At 45.6% G+C, this 27,237-nt stretch overlaps 8 protein-coding genes across 10 annotated transcripts; 2 read left to right on the forward strand and 6 right to left on the reverse strand.

The window, feature by feature from the left end:
• Positions 1-613: 613 nt before the first annotated feature.
• Positions 614-3,251, reverse strand: LOC149407038 (G-type lectin S-receptor-like serine/threonine-protein kinase SD2-5). The gene has a single exon (XM_089610585.1). It carries the CDS (start codon positions 3,137-3,139, stop codon positions 803-805), a length of 2,337 nt encoding a protein of 778 aa, XP_089466711.1. The 5' UTR covers positions 3,140-3,251; the 3' UTR covers positions 614-802.
• Positions 3,252-3,404: 153 nt separating this feature from the next.
• LOC149407039 (pentatricopeptide (PPR) repeat protein) lies at positions 3,405-5,627 on the reverse strand. Its single transcript, XM_089610593.1, has one exon. It carries the CDS (start codon positions 5,435-5,437, stop codon positions 3,599-3,601), a length of 1,839 nt encoding a protein of 612 aa, XP_089466719.1. The 5' UTR covers positions 5,438-5,627; the 3' UTR covers positions 3,405-3,598.
• Positions 5,628-6,006: 379 nt separating this feature from the next.
• Positions 6,007-9,907, reverse strand: LOC149407040 (ATP-dependent zinc metalloprotease FTSH 2, chloroplastic). The gene is made up of 5 exons (XM_089610597.1): positions 9,703-9,907; positions 7,861-9,012; positions 7,465-7,778; positions 7,135-7,375; positions 6,007-6,496 (listed from the first exon to the last, which is right to left on the reverse strand). The coding sequence occupies exons 2-5, from the start codon at positions 9,010-9,012 to the stop codon at positions 6,158-6,160; spliced, it is 2,046 nt and encodes a 681-aa protein (XP_089466723.1). The 5' UTR covers positions 9,703-9,907; the 3' UTR covers positions 6,007-6,157.
• Positions 9,908-11,629: 1,722 nt separating this feature from the next.
• On the reverse strand, positions 11,630-13,852 carry LOC149407041 (uncharacterized). 2 transcript variants are annotated; one of them, XM_089610604.1, is made up of 2 exons: positions 13,661-13,852; positions 11,630-13,157 (listed from the first exon to the last, which is right to left on the reverse strand). In XM_089610604.1, the coding sequence occupies exon 2, from the start codon at positions 12,574-12,576 to the stop codon at positions 11,863-11,865; it is 714 nt and encodes a 237-aa protein (XP_089466730.1). In that variant the 5' UTR covers positions 12,577-13,157; positions 13,661-13,852; the 3' UTR covers positions 11,630-11,862. The 2 variants fall into 2 exon arrangements, with proteins under 2 accessions (XP_089466730.1, XP_089466729.1); XM_089610603.1 differs by having other exon boundaries at positions 11,630-12,583; positions 13,661-13,848.
• A 922-nt stretch (positions 13,853-14,774) lies between these two features.
• Positions 14,775-16,252, reverse strand: LOC149407042 (uncharacterized). Of its 2 annotated transcripts, none has more exons than XM_089610614.1 (3): positions 15,906-16,252; positions 15,749-15,819; positions 14,775-15,664 (listed from the first exon to the last, which is right to left on the reverse strand). In XM_089610614.1, exons 1-3 carry the CDS (start codon positions 16,065-16,067, stop codon positions 15,079-15,081), a joined length of 819 nt encoding a protein of 272 aa, XP_089466740.1. In that variant the 5' UTR covers positions 16,068-16,252; the 3' UTR covers positions 14,775-15,078. The 2 variants fall into 2 exon arrangements, with proteins under 2 accessions (XP_089466740.1, XP_089466735.1); XM_089610609.1 differs by having other exon boundaries at positions 15,749-15,822.
• A 564-nt stretch (positions 16,253-16,816) lies between these two features.
• On the reverse strand, positions 16,817-19,275 carry LOC149407043 (Peroxisomal membrane 22 kDa (Mpv17/PMP22) family protein). The gene is made up of 5 exons (XM_089610617.1): positions 18,909-19,275; positions 17,960-18,115; positions 17,740-17,872; positions 17,573-17,612; positions 16,817-17,139 (listed from the first exon to the last, which is right to left on the reverse strand). Exons 1-5 carry the CDS (start codon positions 19,182-19,184, stop codon positions 17,052-17,054), a joined length of 693 nt encoding a protein of 230 aa, XP_089466743.1. The 5' UTR covers positions 19,185-19,275; the 3' UTR covers positions 16,817-17,051.
• Positions 19,276-21,284: 2,009 nt separating this feature from the next.
• LOC149407044 (uncharacterized) lies at positions 21,285-25,226 on the forward strand. Its single transcript, XM_089618325.1, has 2 exons — positions 21,285-24,640; positions 24,725-25,226. The coding sequence occupies exons 1-2, from the start codon at positions 21,285-21,287 to the stop codon at positions 25,224-25,226; spliced, it is 3,858 nt and encodes a 1,285-aa protein (XP_089474451.1).
• Positions 25,227-25,526: 300 nt separating this feature from the next.
• LOC149407045 (uncharacterized) lies at positions 25,527-27,237 on the forward strand. Its single transcript, XM_089618331.1, has 2 exons — positions 25,527-26,672; positions 26,851-27,237. Exons 1-2 carry the CDS (start codon positions 25,527-25,529, stop codon positions 27,235-27,237), a joined length of 1,533 nt encoding a protein of 510 aa, XP_089474457.1.

Here is a 27,237-nt window from a genome sequence, read left to right on the forward strand (position 1 = left end):
CAACAACACCACGAATCTTCTTTTTATTGAATTTTCATTGACGTTAACTATAATATTTATATATAAACACCAATTATCTTTATTCATTCACGCTATATATGTAATTTATTTAAAAACAAAAAAATAAAACAGTCTCTTAGTCGTGAAAAACACAAAAAGATGCAAATGGGTAAAAATCGACAATTGATGGTCATCAAAATCACAAATTCGAACATATAATCAAGGATTTAGAGTTACAATTCGAACACGTAATGGAATAATCTATTGAGAGATATGAATTTTATTATTTAATTTCAATTTAAAACTAATTTTATTTCAAAATTGGGAATTTGAAAATTAGGGTACTGGTTTCGATTTGATTCGGTTTTTCTTATATAAGAGTTAATATCAATGAAAGAGAGATTTGTGATACTGTTATCCATTTCAGGGTATAATTGCGTCATTTTAGATAAACAGATGGTACAATTTCGTCATTTTAGTTAAACAGAAGGTATGAACTCGACATTTTTTAAAACCAAAAGTTAAACTCGACATTTTACTAAAACACAGAATATATATATGTGCTATTTTCCCAAAAAGAAATAAAATAACAGAGGAAAAATAAAAAGTAAAAAGAAAAGATCAATATAATTTTTTTTTTCACCACATTCTAAATTGAATTTCGCCACACTTGTAAGATCACAGTTCCTGTAGAAACAAAAATGAAAAGCAACAACATGACATGAACCAAAGAATGGAAAAATGAATACGAGTACACAGTACAGAACCAACTATAAAATAATAAAAAAATGTGCTTGGTGAATCATCTTGGAGCAGAAAGAAAAGAAGGCTGTGGAGCCACAGTGAGATGATTATAATGATTATGATTCTTGGAAGCAGACACAGAAGAAGCCAATGCGTGAGAGAACTTGAACCTAATGTCCTTATCAACCTCGGTGACTCCTTCAATGGCTTTGACGACCGTTGACATGGATGGCCTTTTCTCGGGATCGTCCTGCAAACACCAAGCCCCGATCCTGATCATCCTCGTCACCTCTTCGACATTTCTCTCCATATCCTCGTCGAGGTTTTCGACGATCTCGACGATCCGATCCTCCTCGGCTTTCCTTTGGAGCATCTTGAGGAGGTGAAAGCTCGTCTCGGATCTCGAGCTCTCGACGTTCCTCCTCTTGCTCACAACCTCGAGGAGGACGATCCCGAAGCTGTACACGTCGACCTTCACCGTCACTCTCATCTCCTTCCACTCCGGGGCAAGATATCCCGGCGTCCCTCGCATCTTCGTCAAGACTTGGCTCTCGTCTCTCCCGATCAGCGTGGAGAGCCCGAAATCGGATACCTTGGCGCTGAAGTTATCGTCGAGGAGGATGTTGTGGGGCTTTATGTCGAGGTGTATGATCTTTTTCCGACACTCCTCGTGGAGGTAAGTCAACCCTCTCGCCACGTCGAGTATTATCTTCTTCCTCGTCTCCCAATCTAGTCGACGACGCTCTTGCTCGTCTCTGTTGAAGATCCAGTTGTCGAGAGAGCCGTTGGTCATGTGCTCGTAGACCAAGAGCCTCTCGGATTTCTCAGCGCAGAAGCCGACGAGCCTCACGAGGTTGAAATGGTGGAGGCTTCCGATCGTTTCCACTTCCGCCAAGAACTCTCTCACCCCTTGGCTCAGCTTCTCCAACCGCTTCACCGCGATTCCCGTGCCGTCCTCGAGAACCCCTTTGAAGACCGACCCGAAACCCCCGCTTCCTAGGGTTTCCTTGAAATTCTCCGTCGCCGTTTCCAAAGCCTCGTAGGAAAATCGGTTAGGCATTCCGGTCACCATGTTGAGGTTTTTGTCGATATCCTCGCCTTTCTTATTATTCCGCCACATCACCACGCTTACTAGGAGTGCAACGGCAACCGTACTCGCTCCCCCGGCAGCGAGTTCCTTTCGGTGCCTTGCCACCCAAGAAACCGAACGAATCGGGACCCCATTGGGGTTTAGTGCCCTGACGAAGGCGATTTCCCCGCTTCGATCCGTATCGTTTCCCACATAGATCTCAGACGGCAAGTAACATTTTCCGTCTCCGTGCCTGAAGAAGGCCGCGCTGCACGAGCACGTCTTCAGGCACGCTTTTTTGCAGTCGTTCGGCGTCTTAACAGACGCGACCGGCGCAACGTTGTTGCTTGCGGCGTAAGTTAGGTTTCTCACTTCGTCGAGAAGGTAACCCCCAGCGAAAGCTTCGCATTGCATCGCGAACATGTCAACCACTTGTCGTACCGACCCCGACGCATTGTAAGAGTACATCTTCAGATGCCCGTCCACGCCGAGCTTCACGAACCCGATGGACTCTAGATGATTCGAAGCGTTGAACGTCCCAATATTCTCAACGATACCATCCTCTCTGTACTCCAATCCGAATCGAGTCCTCGCGCTCCCGTCCAAACCTAACCCATAATACATAACAGAACGCCCGTCTCCGGCGTCGAAAAAGGCCGAGAAATTACGAGCCGAGACCAGCTTTGCGAAGAAAGGGCTGACTATACGTCGCTGGTGGATCGGTTCGGGGACGAGATTTTGGCCCTTCGGAAGCTTCTGACCGACCAGCAACGTGTCGGAGACGCTGTCGAAGGACTGCCACAGAACCGAACCCCCGTCCCCGAACAGAACCAAGTTCCCCGACTCGGTCAAGTTCATTCCGGCCACAGCCTTCTTATCTGCAGAGCCGCTGGACCAGACCTCGGCCCCGTTTTGCTCTCTCAGGACCAACCCTCGGTCTCGGGTCAGCTGAAGCGAGCCCTCAGAGCCCACGGACCGGCCTTTCTGAGCCGACCAGACCACGTCGTGGCTCTTCCCTCCGACGGCCACGACGGAGAACGAGTATCGGAGATTTCCGGCGGAGGCGGCGGAGTAGAATCCGCAGTAGAAGCCGATTCCGCGGTTGTAGTCTTGTATCACCATGAGGACTCTCATCTTCGCACCGCTTTCCATGGCGATCGAGTTGTTGTTGTACCATGTCGATGGAAGGCCTGAGCTGAGATAGTACGTGTAACTCGTTCTGGGGAACAACGTCGGAGAAGAAGAAGAATTCGTTGCAGTACTGGCAAAGGAAACCCCAGAGGCAATAATACAAGCAAGCAGGTATAATAATTGAGGCATAGACATGGTTTTTTTTGCAGTGGATCTTAGGGTTGCATCTACTTTCTGATCATCATGAATCGTTGATCAGAGAGAGAGAGAGCTTGACTTTTTCCACATTTGGAAGGAAAAAAAAAGGGCAAAGATGGTCATTGGAGATTTACTGGCATCTTTATGCAGTGATATTGACGTTATTTTGGGCATGATAATATTACATTTTAAAACCCCCAAAACCCAGCTCAGAAGGAGAAATAAATTGAGACAAAAACTTTTTGAGACTTTTCAAAGTCAAGCTCTGGTGGTCCCAAACCGCGTAGGGCATATAAATCAATCTTTAAAATATTATTCAAATTTACATTTTTTGGCTCTCTCATTTAAAAAATCCTCACATATTCCAGAATTGAAAAACCTGTGATTCTCTACAGCTACAAGCTAATCTCTGTCTCGTTTGACCATAAAAAAGGAAAAAAGAATGGACTCACTCGCTCACCAGTAGTCTCCACAGGAACAAGTTCCATCTTTGAAGTGATGAAACCGAGTCGCGTCTCGGACCACAATTTCCCTCCGTTCGATCTCCGAGACGAACTTGATCGCGCAGTGACAGTCCTCGCACATCCGCAGATTCTTCATCACCCTCACCGGCGCACCTTTTGGAGTGTTCATCAGAGCGAAAGCGAGAGCAAGCTTCTCGCTGTGGTGCGTCAAGCTTTCCTCTTTCTCCTCCGCTTCCGTGTCGTGCAAAACCACCCCGGTCTCGGGAACGTAGCCCCGGAGCTTCATCTCCGAGACCAGCCCGTCCAGGTACCGGTAGATCTCGACCGATCTCGGATCAGATTTCGATTCCCCGCCCTTGTGGAAACGGTGTGTCTCGTTCTTTATCTCGACCCAGCTCACGCCGAGCTCGTGGACCAAGCTCTTGTCCTTCATCGCCTTTCTCACTTCGGAGACGTCGTTCCACCTCTGAGCCGAGGCGTAGATGTTCGAGAGCAGGACGTGGAGAGCCGAGTCGTTCGGGTCGAGCTTGAGGATTTCTTCCGATACCCGGGCGGCCATTTCCGCGTTCTTTCTTGTTTTGCAGCCCGACAGCAACGTTTTCCATATGATCGCGTCGGGTTTGACGGGCATCGATCGTATCACGGCCTCGGCTTCCTCTAAGCAGCCCGACCGGCCGAGCAAATCGACTCTGCAGTTGTAGTGCTCGAGCCTCGGGTTTATTCCATATTTTTCCACCATTAGGTCGAAGATCTCGATCCCTTTCTCCTTCATTCCGCAATGGCTACACGCGTAAAGAAGGCTCAAGAATGCGACGTCGTTCCCTTCCATGAGTCCTTTTTGCTCCATTCTTTCGAACATTTCCACGGCCTCGGATCCTCGGCCGTGAAGCCCGTTAGCAGAGATCATCGCTGTCCACAAAACGGGGTCCGAGTTATGATTAAATTCCTCGAACGCTCTCACGGAGTCTCCGATGGATCCGCATTTCGAGTACATGGTGACCAGCGCGGTGATCAGAGAAACCGACGAGCAAGACCCGGATTTGATCGCTTCAGCGTGAACCTTCTGTCCCTGACCGAGCGTAGCCATTTCCGAGCACGAAGTGATCACGCTCACCAACGTGATTTTGTCGGGTCTCAAACCCGTTAGTCTCATCACGCTGTAGCTATCCAACACCTCTTTCGAAAACCCTCCTTGGGCTTTACCGGCTATGAGTGTGTTCCAAGCAACCACGTTCCGAGTCTTCATCGACTCAATCACTCTCTCTCCTTCTTCCATTCTACCGGATTTCATGTACATGTGGGACAAAGAGCTTGAAACAACCATGTCAACCCCGAATCCGTATTTCACTATATAACCATGTACTTGATTTCCAGCGGGTAAATCTCTCAACCCGGCGCATCCTCTGAGAACGCTGGCGAGAGCGTACTCATCGGGGCGAAATCCCGATCTGTGCATTTCGGAGAAGAGCTTTAATCCGTGCTCGTTGCATTCGTACTGGACCGCGCCCGCGATCATGGCGTTCCAGGTCGCGACGGTTCTCTCGGACATTTCGTCGAACACTTGGAACGCGCTCTCCAATTCGCCACTCTTCACGTAAGCGTTGATCATTATGTTGCATGACATCACGTTTCTCCCGGGAATGTGGTTGAACAGCGTCACTGCAGATTTTAGGTGTCCCAATTTGGAGTACATGTTGAGCAACTGATTGGAGGAAAACCTGGTCAACGATCCGGAGGTGATGGTCAACGCATGAGTCTGTTTTCCGAGTGGAAGTGACTTTCTGACAAGGCATGTTCGGAGGAGGTGAGAAATCAGAAATGGGTCTGACATGTCTCGAAACAAGCCGTCCTTGTGGAGCCAGAATGTGGGTTTTCTCTACTTCTTAGACTGTTGATTCTCTTCAAAAGAAGAAGAAGAATAAGAAAGCCCATGACTTTGCATGTTCAAAAGTTGATAAAGTATTTTAATTGAATATTTAAAGAAGAAGTGATACGCTTAGCTTTAAGTTTTACGTAAGTTTTTGTTACAAATAAAAGAAAACTTGATTCTTGCTATTAAATAAAAAAAATAAAAACCCAGTCTATTCCGTTTGAAGTTGAACAAAGACCCCAACAGCACAAATTAAATAGAGGCAAATGAGAATGGGTGGTGATTGAGTTACAAGAGGAAAACGATACTATTTTTTCATCTATACTATTTTTTTTCATCTACGACACGCGTGAAAGTTGGAAAAACGTTTTTTTTTCAAGATTTTTCAAATGTATCACGTTTCTTATAAATATTTCAAGATTTGTCATTTCAAAAAAAGAAGAAGAATTTTTTTTTTTTCTACTTCCGTGGCAAACAAAATACGATGCGAAGAAGCACATACAATAACTACAACAATAGGGCGTTAAAGCTAGAAGAAGAAAGAAAGAGGCTCTCAATTGATCTCCTTTCACAGTCTAAAGGGGGAACTTTACAAATATGATACAATCTAATTCAGTTTCAAGTTAATACATACACGATTTCAAGTATTTAAAAAAAGAAAGATACGTATAATAATCATTCTCAGACCGCGATCGGTGCCGGTGCTGCAGCGACCCGGTTCTCGACTGGGATTTCTGTGTACTCCGATAGAATGGCCCTAAACTCGTCCCCGTTGATGGTCTCCTTCTCCAAGAGGACTTCGACAATGGTGTCCATGGCCTCGCGGTTGTTCCTGATGTGAGTCAACGCGATTTGGTAGGCTTCGTCGGAGAGCCTCTTGATGGCGGAGTCGATGTCCTCGGCGAGCTTCTCGGACATGGAGTTCCTCGCCATCATTCTCATGATGACATCACCGCTCTGGCCCGAACCGTCCATCAGCGACCACGGCCCGATATCCGACATTCCGAATGTCACCACCATCTGCACACACATTTCGGGACTAAAATTTTGAAATGGCAATAGGTGAAACTTAGAAGAATTTGAAAGAGATAAATAAATTTATTTTTTAGCATGAGTTTGTGGTTATATATTAAGAGGGGCGGTTACTTATTGGGTATTCTACAAAATAATGCCCATGACGGAGCCAGAGAAGCTCACCAGGGGGAGCTAATTTGAAAAAAAAATATTTCAAGGGGGGCTAATTTGTAAATTTTCAAGGTAAAAATGTAATTTTTTTTAAAAAATGGGCCAACCCTTCGGCCTACTGTAGCTCTGTGCCTTAAATTGTGCAAAATAGTACATGAGCATTGTGAATTTTTGTTAAATTATACACGTACTTTTTAATCGTCGAAATTTATACCATATTTTCTGATAAATTTTACTACATGACATAATACCATTTGGGATAAATTAAAGATTAAAGTAGCATAATATTATTCATTTAATAAATTTATTGGAGAAGGTATGAATATTTTGCAGAAATCAAAATTTAATAAGGTATTTTTCTGCAGTTTTGCTAATCATGTCTCATAAAAAGGGGTAAAACAAAAATGTAGATAATGAGAGGGGTCACTTGCTTTTTTATTTTTAGTAGTTGGATAGAGGTGGGCAAAAAATACCTGTTTTGCCAAACCGGTGATCTGTTGAAGATCACCGGCAGCGCCGGTCGTAACCTCGGGCTCGCCGAAGATGATTTCCTCCGCGGCTCTGCCGCCGAGCCCTCCGACGATTCTGGCGAATAATTGCTGCTTCGAGATGAGAGTCGGGTCGTCGGCGGGGATGAACCACGTGAGACCGCGAGCCTGTCCTCGCGGAACCAGCGTCACTTTCTGGACCGCATCGTGCCCCGGAGTCAAAGTCCTGCGTCAAAAAAAAAAAAAAAAGATTTGTTATTTCGATCAATGGCTGCGATCAGCGGTGCCACCGCTACTACGGGACGAGAGACTCACCCGCAGATGGCGTGCCCTACTTCGTGATAGGCCACGAGACTCTTGCTCTTTCCGTCGGTCATCACCGTCCCTTCCATTCCGGCCACGATTCTGTCGATCGAGTCGTCGATCTCTTTGGACGAGATCGCGGTCTTCCCGCGCCGGCCGGCCAATATCGCGCCCTCGTTGAGGAGGTTCGCGAGGTCGGCTCCGCTGAAGCCCGGCGTTCTCATGGCTATGACCTCGAGAGAGACATCGTCCGCGAACTTCTTGTTGCTCGCGTGGACCTTCAAGATCTCCGTTCTTCCTCGGATGTCGGGCACGTCAACACTGACCTGAATATCGGAAGTGAAGTCGTTAGGGACTAAAAGGATTTAAAAACGATTAGTCGATTTTGAGATAGGAACGTTTACGTACTTGTCGGTCGAAACGCCCGGGTCTCAACAAGGCAGAGTCGAGAATATCGGCTCTGTTGGTGGCGGCGATGACGATGATACCGGTGTTGCCCTCGAAGCCGTCCATCTCCGTCAAAAGCTGGTTCAGCGTCTGTTCTCTTTCGTCGTTTCCGCCGCCGATTCCGGTGCCTCTTTGCCGTCCCACCGCGTCGATTTCATCGACGAACACGATGCACGGCGCGTTCTCTTTAGCCTTCTTGAAGAGATCTCGGACCCGGGAAGCTCCGACCCCAACAAACATCTCGACGAACTCGGACCCGGAGATCGAGAAGAACGGGACGCCCGCCTCGCCGGCGATCGCCTTCGCCAGCAGAGTCTTTCCGGTCCCGGGCGGGCCCACGAGGAGGACGCCCTTCGGGATCCGAGCACCGACGGCCGTGAACCTCTCGGGCTTCTTCAAGAACTCGACGACCTCCATGAAGTCCTGCTTGGCCTCGTCGACCCCCGCCACGTCATCGAAGGTCACCCCGGTGCTGGGCTCCATTTGAAACTTGGCTTTCGATTGGCCGAACTGCATCGGGAACCCGGGCCCGCCGGGCCCGCCCATCCCGCCGGAGCCGGACCGCCTCGAGAGGAGGAAAAGACCGCCGACGAGGATCAGAGGGAAAGCCAAGTTCCCGATCAGGTTGAAGAGGAAATTCCCCGAGTCTTCTTGGGCGTTGTGGGCCGCGAAGTCGATGTTCTTCTCTCTGAACTTCTGGAGAAGCTCCTGGCTGAGACCCGGGAGCTGGACCCGGACCCTCTGGACCCGGTTCCCCAATTCGGGGGAAACGGCCTCGACGATCGCTATCGTTCCGTTCTCGAACAAGTCGACCTTGTTGACCCTGTCCTTGTCCAAGTACTCGAGAAACCTCGAATAAGACATCCTCGAGGAAGAAACTCCTTGCTCGTCCGCTCTGGCGATTCCGGACCCCAACAAAGCGGGGGCGCCGATTCCAGCGTTCGCCACCAAGAACTTGAGAAACCCTCTTCTTCCTTCGTTCGGGTTTTCCTCGAGTGAAGCTTTAACAGAGAACGTCCTCGTGGCCTTCCCATTGAAGTCCTTTCTCAAAGCTTGTTTACTTATTTGGGTCGATAACCCGTTTCCCACGATACACGCCGATGACGCTGCCATCTACACAACCATCGAATCATCGCCGTTAGTCATAAAACCAAGAACTAACAAATTCATTAAGTGATTTAACATTCAGACCAACATGTAGTGAGTTTGGAACTACGTAAATGAGGATATTAGCCAAATTTTGACGCCGGAGCTCGAACTTTGAGCAACAAAATCCTTAACTACAATTGAGAAAAAAATAATTAAGGCTATACAGAAGATCTATTGGACACGATATTTCGAAAAGGAGCTCATGAGAGTTAGGTCAAGCAGTTAGGTCTACCGTCTAGGGTTTCGATTCATCACAGGAAGCACCTATTTAGTAGTACACTTGAATTGGACAAATTGAAGATAAAGAATAAAATAAAAAAATCAGATAGAGCATTTCGGGCAAGAACAAGTTCTCAACATTACCACATAAACAATCAAATCATCCCTAGAGTTTTTTTTATCTCTCCTCTTCCTAGCTACCAAAAAATAAAACTTACTTCTGTTTTCACTTCTTCTTTTAATTGTGTCTAATTAATTAAAAGTTCGAGAACACTTTCAAAATCAAAGGACGCCGTTACTACCATACTAACAGATCAGAAGTAACTCTAGCCATGTACCAATGCTTAAACAAACAACAAAATTCATAACTTGGTTATGGTACAGCTAAGAAAACTGAAGTAAAAGTAATAAAATCTGAAATGAGGGAGTACGTACCTTGGATAGAGAGAGAGAGAGAACACAGAATGAGACTGAAATGAGAGTCGAGAGCTGAGAGAGAGATATGTATATATAAGGAAGGAATTTCTGGGCCGAAATGGGCACAGAGTGAAAGAGGAAGAGAGAGTCTGGGGAGAGAAGAACTCGGTGTTCTAATGAAAGTCTAGTATTGTTTAGGATTCGGATGTGGTTCTGATTATCATACGTGGCCTCTTTTTTGTGGTCTTCGTTTCTCTTTTTTGCTCTTTCATTTTTAATTTTTCATTTCTTAAAATTTCAATTTTATTTTCTTTACAGAGCTAGCGATTGGCGATTTATTTTATTTTCAATTCTTTTTTGGTTGTCGTGGATGAATCGAGGCCTTCAAATATTAGATGAATTGGGTTGTCTTTATATCAATTTGTTTCTCTTTTCTCAGATAAAAAATAATAATAATAATTGTTTCTCTTTTCTCATAGCAAATTTGAATTTTCTTATGAGGATATATAGATAATTACGCAAATTCGATAATCGAATTTGTGATTTTACGGGTTTCAGTTTAATTTCTTATGAATAAGTAAATGTTTAAAAGGGGGGGGCACAAATAATTTTACTTTTTTTTTAATTGTTTTTTAACCTTTTTTTTTTTTTTTTTTGTTTCTCAAACATATTATATGCTTCAAAATGCAAGTATATATATTAGAATATGGATTAGCTAGATATATAGTCTTATAAACCTAATAAAATTAATGTAAGTTAATTTACGTACTTCACAAAGAAGTATATATGGAATGCTCGAATTGTTCACATGATGACACATCATTTTTTTTAAAGCAATATTACTACAAGTGAAGATTGAACTCACAACATCCACTTTGGAAGTGGCGTGGAATTACCAACTAGATTATGTTAGGAACCACGATGGCACATCATTCAAATGGTTATTTACCTATAGTTACCGAAATGCTGGCTATTTAACAATTAATAAACTTTTAGTGGCTTACTTAAAAAAAATGTTAGAATATTGGTTTTGACAGTGATTTTCTGCGGCTTCTAAACATACTCTTGGCTGAGGGATCGGGCATCCGACCCATTTACAAATGCTTATAAATGCTCTTTGAGATTGTGTCACCCATGATCTCGCCTGAGCGGTTAGCGAGGACGTTGGTTATGATTATTTTACATACAAGCTAACAAGGTTATTTTAACCGGATAAAATGCCCATCTTTATCCAGCGGGACCGAGCCTAGCAGCTTTCGAGGGCGTGAATGATCTCGGCGTCTCTCCATACAAACTCACGGTAATCGATGCCCTATGTATGCAAGGGAGGGCCGTGGAGGAAATGACTGAAAGGGGCGTCTAAAATAATGCACGAGCACGTCCATATCTAATATTGTTCTCCTCGAGGACAGGAGTTCACTCGACACTGTCCCAATCCAAACCCGGGTACTGGATGGAGAAAATAGAGCCCTGTGAAAAATTATTAATTTCATTCATGATCTCCTCGATATTATTAATAATTTCCCAGTCTCTTTTTTTTTTCGCATCACATTCTTCGCCTTCTTCGTAAAGTTTTCAGGCTTTACAAGCGACGTCAATCATACACACAAGTTGAATAAATAAAGTGCTAACCAAGGTTATGGAAATTTTTAGAACGTTGCAGCAGTGAGCCTGGAATGGTTTCTAAGAAACTTATAATGGCACCATTTATAGAGATATAAGTGCAGAACTCGACCTCGTGGCATCATTAAACAAAAATTATCAAGCAAATGGACAGTTTTTAGAGGAAGCTGTACCAGCTCTAAATTGATTTTCTTTTAGAGACCTTTAGGAAAGCCGAAGCAAACTAAAAGCTAAAGCGTTCTCTTCCAGTCTCTAAAGAGATCAGACGAGAGGAAAATAATTGAATCAGCCATAACAAGCACTTCAAAACTAGCAATTTTCCTCAACACATAACAATTTCATTATTGAATTCAATAATATATCATTTTTCTCCGAAAGATAGCAGGTAATGTATAGAAATCAAATGTAAAAAATAAATAAAAAAAAGTGGGAGATTAACCAGCTTCAAAACCAACAATTTGTTCTACAAAAAATGATCATTTTTTTTCTGAACCTTCCTTCCATATAAATCACAACCACCCCAAACTACATGAAGAAAAACCAAGTTCCTAAGCCCTAGAATATAACAAGAAGCGAAAACAGAGTATAGATCAAGAAAGCAGCGTACGCGACAAGTCCTCGGTGCTCGTCGCCTCCGTCGGCCAACGAAACCACGAGACTCGAACACGCTCTCGTCGACCACACGACGAACACGGCCGTCGCCGCCGCTCTCACCGCCGCGACCTGAGGCAAGAAAAGCCCCGCCGCCGAGAGGATCACCACCGGAAGCATCGAATACCCGACGACGCTCGTGCACGTGTGCAGATCGAGATTCCCGCTCCGCCCGGCCAGCATGTTGAACACGACGTAAAGGAAGATCGACGAGACCACGATCCAGCCGAGAATCACGCCGAACTGGATCTTTCCGGCGAGGAGCTGGAACAGGCACAGGAGGACGTAGAGGAGGATCGGACCCGAGAGGTCCGACGAGTCGCGGTGGGTCTCTGGGTTGGCTCGGAACGGGTTGAGGACCGAGCGGGTTTTTCGCCAGATCTGGTCGGGGTGAATCCCTAGCTCGTCGAGGAGAGGCTCTTCGTCTTCGAAGTTTGCGTTTCCTCCGCCGCCGATCGGACCAACGGAGAAGGATGTCGAGGCGGCGGCGGAGCCGATGTCGAAGGACATGAATGGAATCGACGAGGCGGAGGAGAAAGGCGGCGTCGCAACGCGGCGCTGAGGAGCGGATGATCCGCCGGGGAAGATCACCGGAGGGATCGGAAAGTCTCGGTCCATGGAGATTCTTAGGGTTTGGAGACGGGTATTTTGGAAAATAAACTTTGTAAGAGATCCACACAACAATTGTATTGATAGAAATTGAACTTACGGTATAACGATCAAGTCAAGAATATGGGCTCGGATTAAGAACAAAGGCAATAAAGTAAATAGATATACAAAGTACAAACAACTCATTCTCAGACAATCTCGAAACAATAATAAACCGAGATTCACTTTATATATATATTGAAAAAACAATGTGCGATCAACCATCAATAGACTTGGGATCGGGAAGTCTAGATAGAAATTGAATTTACAGTAAAACAACCAAGTCAAGCATATGAGCTCGGATTAAGAACAAAGGCAACACAGTAATAGATATACAAACAACTCATCCTCAGACAATCTCGAAACAATAATAAACCTAGATTAATTTTTTTTATTGTATGAGAAGTACCACACAGCAATTATATAGGTAGAATTTGAATTCACAGTACTCAAAGAAACCAACTCAAGCATAAGGTACTAGATATACAAAGAACTCATTCTCAAGGACAAGTGACGATGCATAGAGGGAGCTTTGAACATGACTTCCTAGACTGTAAAAAGCAAATTACAAGGGAATAAAGACCCACATAGGTAAATGTTCGAAATTGCCTAGAAGGCTATTATTGGCTAATTGCCAAACAATGAAGAGAAACCCCTAAAAAAACTGACATGTGTTTGTAATATATATATATTTTTTTTAAATGTCATCGGTTTGTAATATAGTGACCTAAAAAATGATTGATTATTTGGAACTTGAAAGCAATCAAATTCGCTAATAAGCTTCATCTAAATGATTCAATCAAGCAACGAACCGAAAATGAATTTCCATGAACCCTGATAAACCTTAGATCTCTTAATCCTCATCGCCTCAATTTCCCATTAGATCTCCTACGCAGTCTTTCTCGCTTAACTAAATTACGATCGATTCTACATAGAATTCACGGAAAACCCGAGAACCGGCGATCCAAATCGAGAAACGGAAAACAAACCACGCTTTCCTACAAAACTGAATCGGAAACACGGCGGTGATTGGGAGTGAAATAGAGATACATACCTGAAGCCGAGTTAAACAATGAGACGGAGATTCCACTGAAGAGAGTGATCAAACTATTCACACACACACTCGTCGATGTTCTCTCTCTGTGTCGTCTCTCAGAAAAAATTTCCCAGACGTGTTATTACTCATAACTCCCGATGAGAGTTTAAATATTTATTCTTTTCGTTTCTAGTGGTAAAAGAGACAAAAATGACAATTTAATCCCTTCATTTTATTTTTACGGGATAACATAAGTTTCGGTGTAAGTTTTGCTTGTTTTTCCTGATACCACTTGTGTATTAAGAATTTGTTTCTTGACAAATACTCTAAATTGTTCGGAGATCACAGCTATTAAGGTCTTGTCGTCTAGTTTTTCAGATTAGAAGATTTTGTTTCATCCTCGCACTCGCACTTGTAATAAGGCCGCTCATAATTTGTCTCGCTTTGCACTTATTCATAATTCGTACCCTCGGTGATTGGGTAATGTCATTCCTTGCGCTTTGTAAAAGGTCATGAACGATCATTGTGGCATTAGTCCTTGATTGTAACCATGGTATTTCTTCGTTATTTAAGTGAGGATTTTATTTTATTTCCCGTTCTGCTCACGTTTTTCAGAAGAAAAAAAAATTAAAAAAAGAGAAGTAACTTTCTTAAATATTTTTATATACCAAATATAAGTCAACATATGTTTGGACAGTAAGACGCCATGTTTTATACATTGCAAATTTGTAAAAAAATTAAAAAAATATAATAATAATTAGGTATTGTTCGTAAAATTTTAACGGGATCGCCGTGGATGCGACATTGCAGATCATGTTTTAAAACAGGATCGGACGTTTATATAATGAGAATTGCGTCCACCACACCTTTACGTGTTTAATAAATATGCGTTACTCTTGCATGATATGTATTGTACTGAAATTAGAGCTCTCATCCATTAGAAATTTTCGCTCTCGTCCCGACTTATCGTGGTCTTTGGATGTGAGCTATTTTTTTTATCCGGTCATTTGATGTACAACAATCATGATATCTGAAAAATCGAAATATATATGTGGACAAACCAAATCCGGCAGAAACCAACATGTCGATTCCGCGGATCCAGATACGGAAATAACATTCCGTCTCTGTTTCTTTATTGAGGAAAACCACCAAACGGAATCCCGGCCATCTTTGTCGACAGCTCGTGACTTCAAGTTGTTGCAATTCTCGGCTAAAATGACCGAGACTATACTTTCGGTCTATTAATTACGAATTTTACTCTAATTGCGGTTCATTTATCTTCCTAACATAATAAAAAATTCCAGCACTAATTCGCTGCAAGAGAATAAATATATATATTTAGTAAATGCTTTAGGCTACAACTTTGTTTGGCTCAAACAAAATCATTATTCTCATAAAACCCTTCATCACTTAAAACAAAGCCAACAACACTCAACTCACTCTAAGTGGAACCCTTCTCCGAGAGCCCTCAGAATGGACAGAAACTCTTGGGTGCTCAAACCGGGACCCGCCATGCTCGCTCTAGTCCTGTCGTCGTCGAAGTAGCTATCAAAGCGCGCCATAGGTACAGTCGACGCAGAAGAAGAAGAAGAAGAAGAAGGTTCGGGGGCTTTCGGGCCCAAAGCGGAGCGGCAAACGGGGCAGTGAGGGTTGGACTTGGCCCACGGGACGATACACTCGTCGTGGAACATGTGCTTGCAAGGCGTGACGGCGACCTCTTGGCCGCGCTCGAAGTCCTCGAGGCAGACCGAGCACCGTTTCCCGTCGTCCTCGCTGGCGAGGGCTCTGGGGTCCACCGGGGTGTCTCGATAGTACAGGTTCACCGCGTTCGTTATCCTCTTCGTGCTCGGGTTGTACACCTCCTTCTTCAGGCTCTCCGTGGCAGCGTTCTGGCGCGGCCTCGGGTGGTGGCGATCCCCCGCGGGCCGGACCACGGGGACCGCCCAACGGTTCGACTCCCGCGGGGCTTGCGGGTCGATGATTACGATTTGCATCGGGGGACGTTGGCTGTGGGTTGGGAAGCTGGGTCGAAGAAGGAAAACTTAGAGAGTGTGTTTATGCGATGATGACATGGAATTTTGAGCTGTTATAGTTTGGAATTTGTACCTGGCTGAGCCAAAACTTGATGTCCTTCTTGCAAAGGACCGCGGTGGTTCATTCATCGGGCCCCTGAAATCCTGCTGATAAGGTCGGCAAATACGAGGATTTAGTGGGTGACTTGACGAAAAATGTAGATAAAGAAAGAAAGAAAAATAATTCGTACCGGATTGGATCGTGAAGATTGGGATCCTGTGGGCAGGAAAAAATGTCTGTGATTTGAGTCATACGCGAGGTTGGGTTCATAATAGCCATAGTCCCTCGAAGATCGCCAGCTCGGTGTCGCCGATGGAGATGAATTGTTTGTGCTTCTGCTTCTGTTCAGCATGTTTCACAAAATAATTTATTTGTTTGTTTTTTCGGCTGTTTGAGATTTAGGATTGTAATATATAGCTTTATTATTCCTTCAGGTGTTTGAGCAAAGATCATTCATGTGTCTTTGGTGAATGGTTAAACTCGTATCCTTGTAAGTAATGATACTGTTCTGAATTCTTCTATCCTACTTTTCTTTCTGAAATTTTGGCTTTAGTTGCCAGAAGTTGTTAAAGTATGGTTCTTTGTCCATCTCAAAAGAGATTCTATTCCATTGTGGCAAGTGCCCCAAAAATTAAAAGATGAGAGAGATATTAATTCAGGAAGGAATAAGATTCCAAATGGAGAGAAAACTTGAGAGCCTTTCACTATCAAACACAAATCTAATCCCTTTGGTAGTTCAAGCTTTATTCCCCTGTGAAACTTTGGTTCCGTAACACTTTGGTCCCCCGATTTACAGGGTCCGAAAATTCACAGCGCCGAAATTCAACTCCCACCAAAAAAATAAATAAATAAATAAACCTTATTCGCCACGCTGCTGAAAGAATGTCTAGGCTGTGGATGACATAATCTTATCGTGTATTTTGGTCCTTTATTGTAAATAAATAGCATAAATGCATTTTTCTTTCTCTTGTGTGTTGAAGCAAAGATGTGTTATATCAAGAGATCTAGACCAACTCCGAGAGAATCTCGTATAATGATTCAAGGCAGCAATGTAAAGTATAGTAAACTCCATCAAGTGATCAAACTTGTTTGACAATGACCTTCAAATTTAAAACCAAATGCATTGTAAAGGCTGGCAAAAATATCAAAACCAGCACTGTATCAAATGTGTGTGTGTGTGTGTACATCGTTCATTACAACATGTTCATGTCGACGGATTTACAAACAAACCAGTAATAGGAAATAATCTTGGAGCTCGAGATTCTGATTAGCATACCTTGAGCTAAGTCTATTTCCGGGTGATATAAAATAAAACAGGTGACCCCAAAAGTGAAATTCACTTGCTCAAAACAGTGGACAGGCAAAAGTTCCAGAATACCGAACACAGTGACATGAAAGCTACACGAGTTTGAAGCGGTACAGCCCTGTGTAAAAGACAAGAACATTCAACAGGTATAAGATACGAAAATGACAAGCCACAGCTTTCCGAAACGAGTACATTTTTTAATTAGAATATAATTATTATAACAGACTGAATTCATATATATGCTATAACGATCTACTGTGTTGATTAGAGTATTAAAAAAAAAAAAAAAAAAACTGATTCTTCTGCGGAATTAAAAGTTAGAGCTTTGTGTATAATTAGAAGAAATTAAAGTGACAAGTGAGACAAAAAATTAATCTGATGTTTCCCCTTCATTATTCTTTTTACATAGCCATATTTTTTGTTCAACTCTTCAGGCAGGAATATGGTTGAATCCTCTCGCCTAACATGATATAATAAAAAGCTTAGACAAGAGAGAAAAATATAATAATCAAGAATTCAGAAGAAGGGAAAAAAGGGAAAGAGAAGTATACCAAAAGTTCAATACACTGACAGGAATCCAGAACCTAAAACCTGAATAACAATAATAATAATAATAGTTACAACAAAAGAAGATACAGAACATCAAACTAGATGAAAAAAGGGAAGAAGCATATGTATAATCCAAGCAACATAAAGAGCAGTCCAAGATAGGGCTAACCATAAAGCAGTGTAGGAAGAGCATCTCTCTGGTACTTGTTTGGAAGCTCCGAGAGCTTTCCAAGCCAAAGGTTGTTCCACGCGAAAACAACAGCGATGACACACGGACCAAGCACGATTTGGTTAAGTATAACCTGTACGACAGAAAATTGAAAGAAATACAAAAATCGGTCACTTAACTCTAAATGTCGAAAGTTTGAAAAGTCGGCAGAGTCACACACCTTCAGCGCTATGTTACTGACCGTTGGATCGCCCAAACTGCGATCGAGATACTGGTACCACGCATATGAACCGGGCCCGTATAGGAGAAACCCGTAAGAAGCCATGCGAAGAGCTCGAACCCAGTCGTGGCTCGAAAGGAGAATCTGCAACACGTTCTGTGGACGAGTTCTTGGTCAAACTCAAACTCAAATTCCTTAAAACTTGAAACCCACTTGGTTAAGATATCAATACAAAGAGGTCTTTCGCGAACAGACTGAAATTTCACTTCAGTTCATCAATAATACCAACCTCAATGGACAATGAGTTAGTTTCAACAAGTAAGAGTGAAGCAACTTCAGGCGTTGAGTTTTTTAGCTGTACAAATGTGGTTTATAGATTACAAAAAAAAAAAAAAAAATTGTGGTTTATAAACTTTTCTTCTTATAGTTGTAAGCAGGTTTTTGTTTTGAAATATGAATCATTGACAGAAACAGATTTCCTTCTAATATAAAAGAAACCCGCAAGTACCCAATCGTACCCCGAAAGGAGAATCTGAATCAGGTTCTGTGGACGAGCTTACAGCCAAACTCTGATAAAAATTCATTCAAACTTGAAACGGAACACGAACATTTCACATAAGCTCATCAACAATATCAACCTCAATGCACAATGAGTTAGTTTCAAAGCATTTCAAATTCCAACTTCTAAGACAAAAGCAACTTGAGGCATCGAAATTTTGTACAAACAAATGAAGCTCATAAGTCATAAAAGTTGCAAGTAGATTTCGACACTCATTTTCAACAAGCAGATTTCCATTTCGAAATACGAATCATCATAAAAGAGAGCAAAGAGAGTATACTCTCTTTCTGGCATTTTCTCGGCAACCAAACATGCATTAACGAAAACCAGAACCTCAGTTTCTGCACAAGCACAAAAAGCAGTGATATTTCATCAAAGAAGCTGAAATACCTGAGAGGTGTCGCCAGAATCTTGAAGAGACGAGGTTTTTTTGGCGGCTTCGGAGTTTTTGAGGCGCTGAGAGACCTGCGCGATGGTATCGCCGGCGAGGACGAGAGAACCGGCCGTGAGAGCCTGTTTGAGGGGAAACCGGTAACCGGAGCCTCCGCTGGCCTTGGCGGCGGAGTTGGACGATTTAGGTCTTTTTCCACGTTTTCGCCGTCGTTCGGGCTTCCTGGACGGAAGGTTGGCCCATCCCCACCACGCGCCGTCGCCGAGCGCGTGCATTTTCGAAATGTGGAAGAAAGGGTTTTGGAAACGCTTGGTCGTAAGAGTCCGGACTCTTTTTTTTTTTTTTGAAAATTAAGAGTACGAACTTTGATTGACTGCTAGTCTAACATTTTATTAATATGATGATTAAATACACACAGTGTAACACTGATTCCCAAGGAATGCGCGTTTGAGAAATGCTTACCATGATTCATAACAATATATATATATTTTTTTATTATATATAACTTTTTTTTCGGGTTTTTTTATAAATGTTATTATTTTATTTTTAGGAATTTTCTGCCATAATACTGTAAATCTGTAACTTTTAGCAACGGCGACGCCGAGCGCGTACAATTTTTAACCAACGGTATAGAATTTCACTAGTGCAATTTTAGCCGGTCCAAAATTTTTAACAGTTCAAATCGAACCGAGTGAGTAATATTTAAAAAATATAATGAAAAATAGGCCCGAAACGGTTTGTTCCAGTCTTAGACGGTCTAAACCGATCAAAAATCAGACTAGATCGGTTAGTATTTAAGAAATATATGATAAAAAATAGATCTCGGACGTTTCATTTTAAAACGAACGATCCGGTCTATAACGATTTAAAATAGCCTAAAATGGATCAGACCATTTTAATCCGTTTGGTTCAATTCAGTCCATTTGTTGCTCTTACTTTGTTTAGCTTGGTTTAATTTTTAGACCACTTGGACCAATTTGGTGTGATTTTTGGAACGGACCCAACCGTGCACCGCTCTAATTTAAGTGAGTCGAGTGTGTTTGGTTGGAGGTTATGGAATATAATTACATTTTTGGAATCACATTCTCAAGAATGTAAGATGACAATGTTTGATTGTAAATTTTAATCTTTTAAATACATTTATGTGAATATTACATTATTGTATTCAATTTGACAAAATTTCATAATTTCTAATAAAAACAAGGCAGATATATATTGTTATAATAATTTATAAAAAAAAAAAGATCTAATAAAAGAGGCTAGCATAAATAAAAAAAAATTAAAATATTAAATTGAATATTAAATATATAAATGGTTCTTTAACTAAAAATAAAAATATGTGAAGAAAAAAAATCTTTAACATCTATGAAAGGAAAAAGATTTGCGGCGGTAGAAATTTGTTTATGTTTCACATAGGTAAGTGCAATACTAAATAATTTAAAAAAATGGGCTAAAAAAAACACCACATGTAACCCATAATTTTATCATGCATAATTATTTTTTTTTATTAATTTTTAATGTTTAAAATAAATGTAATTAAAATAAAAATTTATTTATCATAGATTTATATAGTATTAATATAAAATTTTATATTTCAGTTTGTTATTGAGATATGGCATATAATATATATGTATATACATAAATATAATTAGTATCTACGTACATACTTATATAAATAATATCATATACTAATATATATACATATAATATATATATATATATATATATATCTACGTACATAACTTATATAATAATACCATATACTAATATATTTATATGTATATTATAACGTGCATGTACGACTTAAAAAAACACATGTACGTAAAAAAAAAAAACAAATATTCTCATTAGGTGGTAATCTGAATAACACTTTTTTTTGTGGTACTAGGATTACCTTATTTTAAAATAATCTCATCATCTAAGTAATTGTTAATGCCTGAAAATGGATCAACACGAAAACCGGTCCGCCATTCGGTCTAGGGCCGGACCCTATGACCGCGCGGTGGTCGAACGGAGAAGTTGTCCCAACACTTGTACCTCCGCCGTGCCGGAAAAGGATTTCCGACGACTCGTCACCTGAGAAAAGAGAAGAGAGTGAGCTAAAGGACCGCGGAGGGGTTTCCTCCGGCGGGCACTCCGACGCTCAACATTAGTCTAGGTGTCGTGCTTCGAGTTCTAGAGAGAGAAGCTCTGATGAGAGAGAAGCAGATGTTTTGTAAGTGTGAGCCAATTTCAGGCATTAACATTTTGGCGCTAGAAGGAGGGGATCTCTCGAGCAACAACCACGAGATTCCACCGGCAAACCTTTCCTCTACGACTTTGAAGGTTCACCACCTTAGGTACCGAAGAACGTGATCAGGAACCCTTCTCTCGAGATGGCCAACCGCGTGACCGTCTCCGAAAACGCAGCCCCCCGCCCTGCGGGGAGCATCGCGATGAACACTCGGGCTCAAGTCCAGGCTCGCCAAAACCAGGCTCACAACGCCCCCCAGGCGAGCATGACCTCCGACCCCGTCCAAGATGAGAGGGACGCGCGGATGACGCGCCTGGAAGATAATCTTTTCAGGTTGAGTGGCGCGCTGGCCAGAATCGGGGGATACGAGCCCGCCCTGGAAGGAATCTTCAGGGGAGGGGAGCAGTTGGAGACCCCGCCTGAGCGTGAAGGGCGCGACCCCAGGCCAGACGAGAGCGAAGACGCCCCGGACCCAAGCCTCCATGGTGCCGACCGCGTACGCGCCCAGCGCGCGCCCTGCCGCCCCGACGTACCGGCAGGGCGCCTTCACGAAAACCCGCTCCCCCAAGACTCTCGCGCGCACTCTGTTGCACACACCGACGCGTCCCGACGGTCAGCCTTCGCTCGTCTCGGTGGCAGGGAAGAAGTGGCGGACAGCGGAGACTCGCGCAGGTTCCACCCGCCCCACCGCGTCAATACTGCAGGGCAGGCAGGTAGGAATGAGGACCTCAGACACCACCTCAACCGCCAATGGGAGATCCCACGACGCCAATCTCCCCCGAGGGCAAAATCTGCCAACGCCGTAGGGGCCGCCCCGGGAAACCCGCCCCCTCGCCAGGGCGTGCAAACTAACCAGGCAGCCAGGGACGCTGGGCAGATGGCCATGCCACCCCCCGCGGCGGCACTACCGGCCCCCGACACAGAGCTAATGAATCTTGTACAAGGGCTACAAAGAGAGATACGGGAACTCCGGGCGACGCAGAATTCGAACCCCGCAATACGCAACATGGTCGAAGGCACAACCTCACCCCTCGCCCCTCACTTACTCACAGAGGAGGTCGTCGGCGATCTCCGGTTCCCCCCGACCCTCATTTATGACGGAAGCAGTGACCACGTCTTTCACCTGGTGCAGTACCAGACGACCATGCAGATCCGGAGGCAAACCCCAGCCGCCATGTGTCAGGCGTTCTGCCTCACCCTCACAGGTCCGGCATTCGAATGGTACCAGAAGTTGACCAAAGGGGCGATAGGGTCGTTCGAGGAGTTAAAGGAACGTTTCATCACCCGTTTCGCAAGCTCGCTAGTGCAAAAAAAGGAGAAGTCGTACTTATGGTCGATCAAGCAGAGGAACGGCGAGTCCCTCCAAAGGTACCTGAGCAGGTTCACGGAGGAGGCAAACAAGGTGAGCGATTACACTGACAATGACGCGATCATCGCCCTAATCGACGGGCTCAAGATGGGCAAGTTCCTAAAGTCGCTCATCGGCAAGAGACCGACGACCATGACCGAGCTCATGACGCGGACGGCCGAGCACATCTCGATCGAGGAGTACCTCGAAGGCCGGAAGGCGTCAGAACGAAGCACCCAGAGAAGGGACGAAGAAGACCGCGAAGGTGAAGATGCGAGGAGAAAAAGGAATCGGGGACACCCGATCGCGATCACTGGCGTCCGCCCGCCCCGCGACATGAGGCCCAGGCTAGTCGACCGCTTCCGGAAAGACGCGGGCTTCACCCCGCTGTCGACCACGCCAGAAATAATTCTAAGTCTCCATGGAGACAACTTCACCGAACCAGCACCAATGAAGATTCACCCCGCCCAACGCGACAGGAGCAAGTATTGTGATTTTCACAAGGATCACAGACACGTCACGTCCGAGTGCATTCAATTGAGGAAGCAGATCGAAGACCTCATCCAGGGAGGTCAGCTCAAAGAATTTGTCCTACAGATGGTGCCTGCCAAGGGAGCTTCGTCCAGCCGGCGACCCCAGGCCGCTGAACAGCGACAACTCGAAGGCACGAGGGTCACCACCAATCGTAACAATGATCGGGGAAAGGCGGCAGCCACCCCACTCAACATCGTAACGACCATCATGGGCGGACCAGCAACAGGCGACTCCGTCAAAGGATGTAAGATGTACGCACGAGCGTTGGAGAGAGACAGGCTGTTGCATCAGGTCAACCTGGCGGGCCGTTCCGCCCCACCGCCGATCGTGCCTTGTGAAGTCATACACTTCACGGATGAAGAGGCAAGGAAAATAGCCCACCCCCACAATGACGCGATTGTCGTCAAAGCCCAGATAGCCAACAATATAGTAAAGAGAGTTCTCATCGACAATGGGAGTTCGGCAGACATAATATACAAGGCGGCTCTCGACCGCATGAACCTGGGGAAAATTTCTCCCGTCCACGTAAAGACACCCCTGTTCAGTTTCACAGGGGAACGCGTCTTCACTGAAGGGTCCGTCGAATTGCCGACGACATTCGGGATGGAAGGGGGAGCGCAGGTCACCCGAATGGTTAACTACATGATAGTCGACCAACCCTCGGCGTACAACGTCATCATCGGGAGACCGGCCCTTAACCAGCTCCGTGCCGTCACCTCCACGTTCCACCTACTCGTGAAGTTCCCTACCCCCGACGGGGTTGGCATAATGCAGGGAAGCCAGGCTGACTCTAGGGCATGTTACGTCCAAGGCACTCGAAAAGACACGATCGATATGACGGTCAGCACCATATACCAGATTGAAAATGATTACCCGTGCAATGTTAAAAACGCACAGATGTTCAGCGAACTCGACCCGAGGGAGGAGCCGCGCAGGAAGGCGGTGGAGGCCTCTTCAGACATGACTCTGGTCGTGTTAGACAAACAGAAGCCTGAGCAGACGGTCATGATCGGCGCCCACCTGCCCGTGATGATAAAAACTCAGCTAGCCTCTTTCCTACAGGAACATAAGGATGTCTTCGCGTGGACCCATGCAGACATGCACGGCATCGACCCTGAGATCATAGTCCATCGCCTCAACATCCTCAAGGCAAAAACGGCTAAGGTCCAAAGGAGGAGAACGTTCAACGCCGAGCGATACGTCGCCATCAACGAGGAGGTCGACAAACTAATCACCACCAAGTTCATACGCGAAGTCGAGTACCCTGATTGGGTCTCCAACGTGGTCATGGTCAGGAAAGCGAACGGCAAGTGGCGGATATGCATCGACTACTCCGACCTCAACGCCGCTTGCCCAAAAGACTGCTTCCCTCTCCCGAGGATCGACCAGGTGGTTGACGCCACGGCTGGACATGAACTCATGAGCTTCATGGACGCCTACTCGGGATATAATCAGATTCGCATGCATGAACCTGACCAAATCAACACGGCATTCACGACCGATCGGGGACTATACTGCTACAAAGTCATGCCATTCGGGCTCAAAAACGCCGGCGCCACGTACCAACGCCTGGTGAATCGCATGTTCGCAAAACAGATAGGGAGAACCATGGAAGTGTACGTTGACGACATGCTCGTCAAAAGCCTCAAGGCGTCCGACCATGTGCAAGACTTAAAGGAGATGTTCACGCTCCTTCGCAGGTACAAGATGAAGCTCAACCCCACGAAGTGCGCATTCGGGGTTGAGTCTGGAAAGTTTTTAGGTTTCATGGTCAATCAGCGGGGGATCGAAACAAACCCCGAGAAGATTCGAGCACTGCTCGAAATGAAAAGCCCACGGAGAGTCAAGGAAGTTCAGAGCCTGACCGGGCGCGTCGCCGCCCTGAGTCGCTTCGTGTCCAAGGCAACGGACCGGTGCCAACATTTCTTCCAGGCTTTAAAGGGTGGAAAAAACTTTGTGTGGGACGAAAAGTGCGAAGCAGCGTTCCAAGAGCTCAAGGCCTACTTCGGCTCCCCACCTCTCCTCGCAAAGCCGAAAGACGGCGAGACACTCTACCTCTACCTGTCTGTGTCAACCAGGGCGGTCAGCGCCGTCCTGGTTCGAGAAGAAGACAAGGTCCAGCAACCCATCTACTATGTCAGCAAGGCGCTCTTGGACGCCGAGACCAGGTACCCCGAGATAGAAAAACTCGCCCTCGCCTAGGCCACCGCCGCCAGGAAGCTTCGCCCGTACTTCCAAGCGCACCAGGTCGTGGTACGAACGGAGCACCCGATCAGGAAAGCCTTACAGAAAGGGACATCCTCCAGGGTGGCAATCTGGTCCCAAGAGTTAGGCGAGTACGGCATCGAATTTCAACCCAGGGTCGCCATCAAGGGTCAGGCGGTGGCCGACTTCATCGCAGAATTCACACATGACATGGAGACGCAACATGAGGAGGGAGAACCAAAAGAGAAGCCACCAACTCCAAAGAGAAAGGCCGCCCCCTGCGATCCGGTGTGAGATATGCACGTTGATGGGGCGTCAAACTCCCATGGTTCAGGGGCGGGCGTGGTACTCACCAACCCGCAAAATGAAAAGCTCAAGTACGCCCTCCACTTCGGCTTCAAAGCTTCGTACAACGAAGCTGAATATGAGGCCCTCCTCACAGGACTTGAGATTGCCAGGAAGCTCGGCGCGTGCAACCTCAGGATACACTGTGACTCACAGCTTATCACAAAGCAGGTTGGAGGAGAATATCAAGCCAAGGAAGAAAACATGATCGCATACCTAGCCGAGGCCCGTCGCCGTCTAGAAGCATTTGCCTGGTACGAGATCAAACAGGTACCAAGAGGCTCCAATGCCGAGGCCGATGCGCTTGCCAGGATGGCCTCTGGGGCGGACGACGAGGAGCTGGGGAAGGTCCCGGTCGAGCCGCTCGCGTGTCCATCAATCGAGAAGGCAGAGATCCTCGCCATCGACACAGGAGGCGAGCCGACCTGGACGACCCCCCTGACGAAGTACTTGCGCCATGGCGAGCTGCCCGCCGACCATGCGGGAGCAAAACGACTCAAGTACCAAGCATCCAGGTATACCTTGCAGGGCGACACGCTCTACAAGCGGGGATTCTCGCAACCACTCCTCCGATGCCTGGAGAATGACGAGGCTGACCGTGTCCTTAGAGAGATCCACGAGGGAATATGCGGGGACCACTCGGCGGGACAGTCGCTAGCGCTCAAAGCCCTTAAGCAGGGATACTTCTGGCCCACACTCAAGAGAGACGCACACGACCTGGCTCGAAGGTGCGACAAGTGCCAGCGATTCGCCCATGTCCCACATCACCCCCCGGCCCCGTTATGTATGGTCTTAGTCCCGCGACCCTTCGCGAAGTGGGGGATCAACCTGATTGGGAAGCTGCTGAAAGCGCCCGGGGGACGGGAGTACGCGATCGTCGCCATCGACTATTTCACGAAGTGGGTCGAAGCGGAACCTTTGGGTCCCATCACGGAGGGCAACACCACGAACTTCATATGGAAGAACATAATATGTCGCCATGGGATACCTGCATCCATAGTCACAGACAATGGGAGGCAGTTCGACAACGACAAACTCCGTCACCTATGCGAGGAACTAGGGATCAGCAAGACGTTCTCATCCCCCAAACACCCCCAGGCAAACGGCCAAGTCGATGCCGTCAACAAAACCATAAAGAAAAACCTGAAGAAGAAGCTGGAAGACAAAAAAAGGAAGTGGGCGGAAGAGCTCCCTTTCGTTCTCTGGGCGTACAGGACGACGACCCGCTCCGCCACCGGTGAAACACCTTTCGCCCTCACCTATGGCGTCGAGGTAGTCATCCCCGCTGAAGTGGCAATCCCGTCCCCCCGGGTGGAACACTTCGACGAAGAAGGGAACGACGAAACCCTCCCGAGGGGAGCTGGACATGATCGAAGAAAGAAGAGAAGACGCACTCGCACGCATGGCGGCGCAGAAGAGGGTCGTCGAACGCCACTACAACTCCAGGGTGAAGGCTCGTTGCTTCGCTGAAGGCAACCTCATCTTACGGAGAGTTTTCCAGAACACCCAAGAGCTCGGCGCAGGAGTGCTCGGACCCACCTGGGAAGATCCCTACCGCGTCCGCCAGGTGATCCGTGACAGGACCTACCGCCTCGAGGAAACAAGCGGAAAAGAAATCAAACACCCGTGGAATGCCGAGCATCTGAGACAATATTACCAGTGA

This window comes from Urtica dioica, chromosome 1, assembly GCF_054948205.1.
Source record: "Urtica dioica subsp. dioica isolate 48M chromosome 1, U.dioica_male_clone48M_v1_H2, whole genome shotgun sequence".
NCBI lineage: Eukaryota > Viridiplantae > Streptophyta > Magnoliopsida > Rosales > Urticaceae > Urtica > Urtica dioica.